The sequence below is a fragment of the Antrostomus carolinensis genome, unplaced genomic scaffold (assembly GCF_000700745.2).
Source record: "Antrostomus carolinensis isolate BGI_N321 unplaced genomic scaffold, ASM70074v2 scaffold19596, whole genome shotgun sequence".
Taxonomy (NCBI): Eukaryota; Metazoa; Chordata; class Aves; order Caprimulgiformes; family Caprimulgidae; genus Antrostomus; species Antrostomus carolinensis.
In genome coordinates this window covers 5867-16422 of record NW_010319999.1, presented here as the reverse complement: position 1 = coordinate 16422, position 10556 = coordinate 5867, and the positions used below count along the sequence as shown (strand labels likewise).

The following is a 10556-nucleotide window of genomic DNA, read 5'->3' as shown; positions in this document are numbered from 1 at the left end:
AATCACCTCCCTTGACCTGCTGGCCATGCTTCTTTTGATGCAGCCCAGGATAGTTTGCTTTCTGGGCTGCAAGTGCACAATGCTGCTTCAGATGCAGCTTTTCATCCATCAGTACCCTGAAGTCCGTCTCCTCAGGGCTGCTCTCAATCCCTTCATCCCCAGCCTATATTGACAACGGGTGTCACCTGAACCCAGGTGCAAGACCTTTCACTTTGCCTTGTTGAACCTTGTGAGGTTCACATGGGCCCACTTCTTGAGCTTCTCCAGGTCCCTCTAGATGGCAACCGATCCACCACTGAAGCATGGTACAATTTTAATTTACATGGGGATTTTTGGTCCTTTCTTGGAAAAGGAAGTCAGTGGGGCACCACAGAGAAGAAGCAGCTGCTACTGAGGTTTTTTGTTCAGTTAGGAGGAAGGTGGGAGAGACTTATGAGTCAACAGAGCTGGCAAAGGGATCTATTACATGAAATCTTACCTGACTTTCAAAGTTCATTTTTTTTAGGACAGAAATTAGAGCTGAGCTTGACTCTCTTGCAGAGGCTGGAATTTTAGCGACCATGTTAGATCATTATTGACACTGAACCTACAGCCAATGCCCAGCTCTGCCTACAAAACCTCATCAACATTTTTGTGATGTTCTAGTCTGAAGCTCTTTTCTAATATTAACATTTCTAGGACCCCGTCTAATGTGTTGTTTAATGCTACTTGTTTGAATTCATGTATACATGCAACAGTTTCTGTTCCAGGTTTTTAAATAGTTTAAAAAAAAAAAAAAAAGAAGAAAAAGGGGGTAAAGTCTTTGCTGGGATGAATGAGTCAAATAATTACAGCTGACTAGTTAAAATGTGTAAATAAATAAATAAAATTTAAAATGCAATACAACAAGGTTTAGGTTTTTTGGTTTTTGTTTTTTTTTTTCCTTCTGATTTCCACAGAGGAGTATGGTCTGGAAATAACCAACAATGGTCCCATCACAACGGGAGCTCAAGCTACTGTTCACGCAAGTCTCAGTATGAAGAATGACAGTGTTGCATCAAACTCGTATCACTTTAATTGGATTTATGCTCCTCTGATTCTGATAGAGAAATCTGAGCAGCAGTTTAACTCCGTGATTAATGTGACCAGTGAATTTCCTGGGACTTTTCCTATATCTGTCTGGGTGACTCATAGAAACTGTTGGTTATGTCGGCCAGTTGCTAGAAATGTCACCATGCTTCAGATTACAGGTAAAATGACTTTACAACTTCTATGTCTTCAGGAATTCAGTAGAAATCAGAATGCTTGCTGCCTTTGCTAGCATCAGAAAAATGAAAGCCAGGCATAAACATGACTTCTGCCAACAGAGTTTGGTTTGTGTAGTTTGGTTGAAGGTGAGTTTGGACAGGCATTTGGGCCATACTGTTGTGTACCCACATACAGGAAACAAGTGTGAGCCTGCCCATGTTTCCCTGCCTCTATCACTTAAAGAAACTGAGCTAGAAACCAGATACTTCTGTAGCTACAACTCACACATCAGCGATGGTCAGTGGTGTCCAGACTCCTAAAACAATGCTTCCTGTACTGCTTCCCAGCATTTCTAGTCCTAAAGTTAGGATGACCAGCAGCAGTGACAATCTGCTGATTTTCCCTGTTGCATGACATAGCAAAAACTTCAGCCATTGGCACAACAGAGCTGTTACATTTTCTTTTGAAGTTTGGGCTGCAACTGGATGTGAAGCCATAGCTGCATTTCCAAATATTGCTAAGTGCAATTTCAGCTTACTGGTGTGGTGGTTTCACCCCAGCTGGCAGCATCACACAGCCACTTGCTCACTTCCCCCTCAGTGGGGTGGAGAAGAGAATCAGAAAAGTGAGAAAACTCATGGGCTGAGATAAAGACAGTTTAACAGGTAAAGCAAAAGCTGCACATGCAACCAAAGCAAAACAAGGAATTTGTTCACTACTTCCCATCAGGAGGCAGGTGTTCAGCCATGTCCAGGGAAGCAGGGCTCCATCATGCATAACAGTAACTGGGAAAGCCAAACGCCATCGCTCTGAACATTCCCCCCTTCCTTATTCTTCCCCCAGCCTTTATATTGCTGAGCGTGACGGCATATGGTCTGGAATATCCCTTTGGTCAGTTGGGGGCAGCTGTCCTGGCCATGTCCCTTCCCAGCTTCTTGTGCACCCCCAGCCTACTCAGTGGTGGGGTGGTGTGAGGAGCAGAAAGGTCCTTGACTCTGTGTAATCACTGCTCAGCAGTGATGAAAACATCTCTCCATTATCAACAGTTTTCAGCACAAATCCAAAACATCCCCCCATACCAGCTACTATGAAAAAATTAATTCTATCCCAGCCAAAACCAGCACACTGGGAATATTCATAACCATAAACATGCATTTTTTGACAAAGTGACAAATGGTGCAGTATGGTTAATCTGATCTCTGATACAGGGGTTGACATGAAATATCGCCTGCCAGCTTCCCACAATCCCTTCTATCAGACACTAGTAACACCTCCCTCCAACCTCATGTCCCAGTGCTCTACTTAAACACTCCAAAATAGACCCAGCTCCCAGCTGAAGATGGGGACATGCATGAGGACAAAAGAGCTACCCACAGGGCAGAGATGACATTTTGGGGAACAGCTCTAGAGATTTTTCTATGAGAAACAGCAAGCTTATTGGATAAGTCTTTATAAAAGTGCACATGAGAACTTTTCTCTCTTAAGAACTGCTGCCTTGCTGAATATCTACGTGTTCCTTTCTCGCTTTGCACTGTCTTGTATTCTCATGCCACAAGCAAAAGGGATAGAAGGTTTCTATAGCTGTGAAAGGTAAGATCCATTGTACCTTTCTCCTTCCCCAAGCAAGAGCCCCCACAGGGGCTTCACAGGGGCCCAGAGGCAGTTGCCAATAACTCATTTAAATTGCAAGTCTAGTTAGTTTTGCATTACCAGCCCCAATCTGAAGCACCAATTGTGATTCTTATTTGTGCATCATCTAGAGAACAGTTAACCACATTTAATGAATTGTTAACAGGGTAAGAATCTGTTACTGGTAATTAATATCCCATTAATTTTATAATGAGCTGATAAGTGTATCATTGCAATGCCTCTTTATTCATAGGTTAGAGAGGATTTTTAGATCGGCCTTTGCCAGTCCTTGTAAACGAACTCGAGCAGCAGATCTCTCACAGACATCAACATCAAAATTTCACCCTTTCTGTATTCACAATGTGTAGCACATCTGTTATCCATGGTAGTCAACTTCATTTCTGTGGAGGTAGCTAAAATTTAAAAAGCAAAAAACTAACAACATAAAAGCCCCACAAAACAAACACAAACTGCCACCCCAAACATGAAGGGTGTGTGTGCTGGTTTGATTCTGAATCCCTTGGTCTAGATCCTTGATGTTAATCACAATTCTTTTTAAATAGTAAAAACTGATAATGACCTAAATCAGTCCAGGATTATTTCTCTTAATTCTATTAGAAGCTTTATCATGACCCATTATGACCCTAACTAACTCAGTCTCTCTGTCTCAGTAACACAGGTAACAACACTGAGTAATAGATAAAAAATACACTTAACTACTTGGACCAGGACACAGAAAGATCTGTGCAGTACATTTTAAATAATGTTTTGTTACTTACAGAGAGCATGCTCTGAAAGTGATATATGCTGTCATTCTTTCCTCACCTTATTATTCTGCAGAATTTATCACAGGGAATCTTACCATTGCCCAGATAGAAGACAGCAGATTTATCACACGTGGTTCCAGTTCCTCCACAGGCGCTGTGACCCGGATTTCCTTCTGTCTTCATGACCCAAGTCATTACTTTAAGTCAGCATCATTTGTCTACAACTGGGATTTTGGAGATGGGTAGGTGTGCTCACTTTGTTTGCTTTAATGAGTATTCAAGATGGTTCTGATTCAGATGCTCATATAGAGAAAAATACTGATTAAATCATAGGACAAAGCATACACCGTTGTCAGTTGGTACAACTGTCTACCTGCTATAAAAGTGGTTTCCATAGTTTACTGACTATTCCTATTCCATTTTGTGAATTCTTTTAGCATTATCTTAGTTTCTTTGATTAAAACTGCATAAATATAATCTGGGTCTTATACTGATTGTGGTTTTACTGGTAATGCCTCAGACATCAATCCTCATTGATAGGGACATAAAGTAGAATTAGAATCACAGTTGACTGTAGCATTGTCTGTAAAGAAAATATATTTGAGCTTGCTCCTTTTTAAATCAGAAATGCACAAGGACTTGGTAAAAGACAATTTTGATACTAAATCTTTTCATGTTATACATAGAGTCTATCAGATTACCAAGGAACCCTTTGTCTACTATAACTGCTCTACCATGGGGAATCGCACAGTGCATCTGAAAGTCATAGCTGAATGGGAGCACATTGGAAGCATCATGCATGAAAGAGAAACGGTACAGAAAACTGGTGATTTTACCACTGCTCTGGAGCTGTTAGGTAATTATAAAACATTCTGAATACTCAAAACTAAACTTGCTATATATGTACAGATACAATCTAGCTTTAATGTGCTAATGTGATAAGACAACTTCAGCATTGTTTCACATGCAAGAACTGGTCAGCATTATTCAGTGAAGAGTTTCCATCACAAAATGGATTTTGTGCTGTTCTAGTGCAGAAAAAATGGGGGGAAATATATAAAATCTTGTGTTTCTTTTTAATTTACCAAAACTTTCACTCTCTTTTTTGAAAGTCTCGTGTACACTTAAAACTTACAATAAAATGTTTACTGTAAGTTATGCGGGATTTGTTTGTTTAATTTATGCTGGTATCCCTAAAAAATAAGCATTAGGAAAGTCTTGTTGATTTAATCAGCTTCTGGAATAAATAAAATAATAAGTGAAAATGTAAAGGATTAATAAAGTAGTTAGTTACATACTGAAAAGAAATCACAAAACATTCAGAAAACTTACAACAACTCTACCAGTAGGATTCCTTCTTGGGTGCGAGGCAAGAATTATTTGTGTGACTGATGAAACTAAAATCTGCAAAGTCTATGAAAACAAACCTTTACTGGAAAACCAGTTAATTTCAAGTTTATACATGGCATGTGACATGATTTTTTTCTTCCTCTCAGATGCTGTTAAAAGTATTAACGTAGTGGGCTCCAGAGAGACTCATGTAATGGAAAACTTGAATTTGTCTCTTCATATCAATGGGACGTAAGTAGCAAACACAACTTCTTCCCCTCAAAACCATTGTCTATTTAAGTGTATTTACCCACTGTTTCCTTAAAATAGTCAGTTGCACCCACAGAACTGTTTCTTAAAACAAAAATAAATTTCCTTTGAACAAAATACTGTTGAATATTGCTTTTTCCTGACTCGAAATACCATGAACTCTAAGAGCTTGAAAGAGCCTGCATCTTTACAGGAAAGTAGAATCCTCCTATGTAAAGCAAATACTAGTTTTATATCTTTGTAAAGAGAATATTAAGAGAATTCGACAAAGATAGTTGAAATATTGAAATTTTAAAACTTCCTTTTGAATTTTTCTCCTCAAACAATTTCCCCCCTCTACTAAATTAAACTGTAAACTGAAGGACAGGATGTTCTGTTGAATAGCAGCCATCCTTGACTGGTACATGGGAGTTAGGGGGCTTGGCGAATAATTCTGGCAAAGGTAAGATTGCCGCAAGATTAATAGGACAGAGAGGCTCCATGCAGTGAGGATTATCGGAATGTAGAAGAGTCAGGAGCACCTTCATCCTAGCACAAGGTTTCTCAAGCTGCACTATTTAGAACACGACAAGTTTTTTTTTATGGCAGAAGCATTTTAAATATAATTGAAAGACTCAGGAAAGCTTCTTCACCATAAAAACTCTGTAACCACAGAGGTCATTTATTCTCCAGAGAAGTGACATTTTCACATTCTGCTATTGGGAGTCCTTTAGCCTAATGCTGGATTTTTTTAAAAAAAAACAAAACATGAAAACAAAAAAGATCAGTGCTGCCAGGGATGCAGGACAGAGCGAGGAGCACCCAACGCAGAGTCATTTGCCAAAGACATAAATAGTCCCAATAGACAAAGCGGCACAGTTTGCACCCAGCAAGTGAACGGCACATTGGCAGGAGTGGAAACTGGAGATGGCATGTAAGTAAATATAAACAGCCAAAAACTGTTACAGCCAAACCTGAGATCCCTAAAAGCAGTCTTGGTTTTAGGATGGACAATATTTGCCAGACCTAACCTCCTACCCACAGGACTGGGACTGGTGCAATATGGGTTTATGATACAAAAGCAACAACAAAGCCTCGAGAGATGGATTATCAAAAACAAAGCTTGAAAACAAGCTAAACACATAAAGGTGCTGCTTTCTTTAGCAGAGAATGTCCTAAAGAGATAAGGAACAAAATACTAGTAAGACGGGGTAAAGAAAAGCTTTATCTGTTGTCCTAATCAAAGTCCATAGTGCATAAGGTGAATCCAAGCAGAATCAGTTGGAACGAAGGTCTGAAAATGTAAAATAAAAGGCATGAACTAGACATGGCGAGAAGACTCATGGCCATAAAATGGATAACACCTAGATTGCTCGATAGCAAATAAAACCCTTGTTGTTATTGTAAGGGAGTACCGTGATCCTTGCAATTTATTTACCTTTCCCACTCTTAGTCCATTGTACAGAGCTCATCTTACATTCTTTTCAGTTTTGGTTGTTAGGTTTTTTTTAATCAGAAAAGTCTAGGGTGTGCTTCAGTAGCACAGACAGTGACTTCTGTGTGAGAAGAACAAAGAACAAACAACGTATACTCCCTTGGAAGTGCAGGAAAAAAAGATTCCCTATATCTTTATTGGAGAAGGACTAAGGGGTTTTCTACACACAATGACCTTCCTATGACCCGCGCAGGTATTGAGCTCTCAGCTGAAAGGTTTGCTTTTATGGAGGCATCACAAACAACTTTTTCAATTGACAAATACTGTAAGCCAAACAATTGTGCTGTTAATTACTTCTCTAGTTGTATTTAGATTTACTTAATTATTTTCAAAATAATTATTATGCTACTTTAACCAAGTGATTCATCAGCTCTTAGGTAAAATTTTTGCGAAGTTTTCACCTGGGGTTTTTTGGGGGTTTTTGTTTTATTGTCTTTTTTTCTTTTTGCTCCTGTCATTTCAGCCCGCCGCTGGCATTATGCTGGCTTATAAAAGCCGAGTGTATTCCACTGGAAGATGAAAAATGCCATCTGGTGGTAATTAACGGCTCCTGCTACAATCTCAGCCATACCTTCAGTGACGCGGGACAGTATTGCCTCAGCATCAGAGTGGAGAACGGCGTGACGATGCTGCAGACGTACCATGAAATAAAAGTGTGGCCAACAGGTGAGGAGCAGCTACTCTGAGCAGCGTGGAGACTCCCACCTGTCTGGGAAGCGACAGTCTCAAACATTTCAAGAACAATTGCTAGTCTGCATATTAGGTTTCTGGAGACTGGTATGGACCCCTAAAAGTGTAAGAAGCAGGAACAGAAAGGAGAGCCTATAATGTGCCTACTGTAATTGTTCTGAGCTTCTTGCATTCTGCTGAACTCTTAGTCTCAAGAGTGCCTGGAAGCTAATGAGTTTCCTGGGAAGGCTAATTTACTTGAATTACATATTTTTCAGTTTAAATAGTCTGGCTCTTGTAGTCAGAGAGGATAACTAGGCAAACGTGTCTGTAACACTCCCTTAATTAAGCAGTCTCAATTCTTGTTTTTGTTTAGTTATGCTTTTTTAAGGGTAGAATTTTCTAGGTCTCCATTTTATTACAGGTTTCTGTCCCTGCAGCCAGCAATCCCTGCTGGCTCCTCCATACATAGTCACACATGCCCCTCTTAGGTCCCTGAATCATCTGAGAAAGTGGTTAGGTGGCCAAGTGACTAGAGACAGCCGGGCTGTGATACAGGATGGTTATACCATCTCACCGTGGGCCAGCACTTGTATGCAGGCAGGGCAGCTCACTCCAGAAGGCACTGGTGTACTTTCAAAGCTAAGTGTGCAAATCCTCTTTGCTGGAGGTTGCTAGCTGCTGTGAAGATGCTGATTGAGGTTCCTTCCTACCCTCTTGGGCTACCGCAGAGGAACAAAGACCCTGAGGAGTCAGGGCTAACATATGTAACTGGGTGGGTTTTCTTAGGCTGTTCAAGGGAAAAGAGAAGTAGAAAAGGAAAGGCCTTCACAACCTCGTATTCCGACTTCTGAGACTTCAGAAAAACCTGAAGTGAGCTGGGCTGAAAAAATTATTCCCTGTTACACACATGTCCTTTGTTCTAAAAATATTAAAATAATTTCCCCTTGTGCTTTTTCCTAGGGATGCACCCAGCTTTCTTCATCCTGCTCTGCATCGCTCTGGTTTCAGTGATGCTCGGACTGGTGCTGTACACAACCTTTCGAAGTAACACACAACAAAAAGATCTCGTGGAGGTAGCCAGTTACTTTTACTTTGAGCCAAGACTGTAATTAGATACATTTCAGCCATGTCACTTCTTTAATCCCCAGGCAAACAGAGCGGAAGGGAGCATTTTCCTGGTATGTCTGATCTGTCCCATGGAAAAATCTGTACAGTATAAACAAACACTTTAAGCAACAGACATGCTTCCAGCTTATTGTGGAAAACTGTAACTATAATTCAAGTTTCCAGGGCCATCATGGACAGTTTGTTAATATTCCCAAGCAGGTGCTTACGTTGAAGTATCTCTTCCAGAGGATGTACTCAGAGTGGTAGATGAAAGAAAGCAGGGGGATAGTGATAGAGGATACAGGATAGTAAAAAAGGGTGGGTATGTTACCTAAAGTGGCACTAAATTGTCACCTGATAATTATGTGACTTCTATGTCCTCAGCTCCCTTCCATCTGTGGTATAGCTTTCACTTGCTATATTATTGTATTTGTAATAGGCATGAGCTCCTAAATCAAAGGTAACTTTCTTGGCCCTTTGGAAAGTATCTAATACACTTTACATCATGCCACAATATGAATAATATACCTCTAGAGAGACTGCCTGTGGGCCAAGTGTGCAGCAGGTATAAATCAGAAGTCTATTTGAAGTTGGTGACTGAAACTGCTTAAGGACCAAGTGCCATTTCTGGCCCCAACTATTCTGAACCCACGTAAGGCAGTAGAACCCGAATTAAAAATGATCTCTTTGATGTTTCTTTTCCAGGTAGCTGACTTCGACTTTTCTCCACTGTCTGATAAAAACCTGTCTTCTCGTTCAGAGTCAGGCTGTGGCCGAATGTGTTGCAGATCATGTTTTGTTTGGTCAACTCAAGAAGCTGCCACTGAGAGTCATGAACTTCTACATTCTTTTTACAAGCCAGTCAAAACGTACACAGTGTGAAGAACACAATTGCACTTTGGTTGCACTAACTGCTGAGTTTAACTTTTTCACTTATGATGAGATAAAAGCCCAGTGTTGCATGAATGGTTTGGTTTTGCCAATGCAATGAGTTTAACCACTTTAGGTCCAGCACTTGAGTGTTTCATTCTCTGAACTAAAAAAAAAAGCAAGCCCTGAAACACAGTAAAAGTAGCTTTGTATTTTTAAATGATACGGGTGTACACATTTACAGCTGTAAATGCAGCATTTTATTCTTATGAAAATTGTTTTATGTGCAGGTTTGCTAAACTCACTACCTCTTGTAATTTCTCTGTTCCTTCTGCTGTCTGTTTCAAAGACAAAAGTGCTTAAGACAAACATACCTCTTTCCTATGTTACAACAATATTACTGGAAATGAAAGTCACCCAAAATGTTGTTGAATGTGTATTTGTTCTAAAAAGGAACTGAGTTGTCCAGGTTGAGAAAGGCCTAGGTGCTTCAAATGAACCAGACTACCTAATTATGTCATCTTTCTTCCTCATGTCTTAAAAGACCCCTTTTTTAAGTTACTGGGCTTCTGTAAGACTGTAGTGGCTGGTGACCTGCTCATGGAGGGCTAGCTGCTAGCAGTAGTTTGGTGGGATTGCAGCACGTGCTGTAAAAGACTTCACATCTCCAACGTTTCATTAGTACACCACCCTAACCTGTATAAGTAGCTTTTTTACTTTTTTTTTTTTTCAGGCTCTTCATTCTTTTTCATATTACTTCCCAGCTAGTCACCAAAGCTCCCCTTCCAAAAAATGCAACAACCAGGAGCTCAAAGCTGCTCAGCAAAACATATTAAGTTCAAATTCATAGTCAATGTTCAAGGCTGCATAAACTTCGTGCTTGTTGCAGTCTTATCTTCCACTCCCAGCTTCCTTCTCACCCAGGCTTTGCCCCCTGCTACAACACATTTCAGAGTACCCTGGAGGCTTTTAAACAACAGTGCCTTTGTGGCTGTTTCTTTTTTAAAATGTGACACCCTTTTGCCACTTCTGATTTAAAGCCTATGGGTATTGTGGGCTTGGGGTTTTCCAAATATGTCATAATTTCTCAAATGCACTGATTGGGAGATAATTGTCTGAATGTGAAGGGATTTACCGTGAAGCTTTTGGGGTGCTCATCTCACACATTCAACTTCTACATTTCCTCAGAGAAACCCAGAGCTTCGGTTCCT

At 40.2% G+C, this 10556-nt stretch overlaps 1 protein-coding gene across 1 annotated transcript; it reads left to right on the top strand.

Annotated features, from left to right (window-relative positions):
• Nucleotides 1–912: 912 nt before the first annotated feature.
• On the top strand, nucleotides 913–9768 carry TMEM130 (transmembrane protein 130). The gene is made up of 7 exons (XM_010169478.2): nucleotides 913–1229; nucleotides 3697–3865; nucleotides 4310–4479; nucleotides 5120–5204; nucleotides 7160–7362; nucleotides 8329–8441; nucleotides 9181–9768. The coding sequence occupies exons 1-7, from the start codon at nucleotides 1016–1018 to the stop codon at nucleotides 9355–9357; spliced, it is 1131 nt and encodes a 376-aa protein (XP_010167780.2). The 5' UTR covers nucleotides 913–1015; the 3' UTR covers nucleotides 9358–9768.
• The last annotated feature ends 788 nt before the right edge of the window (nucleotides 9769–10556 follow it).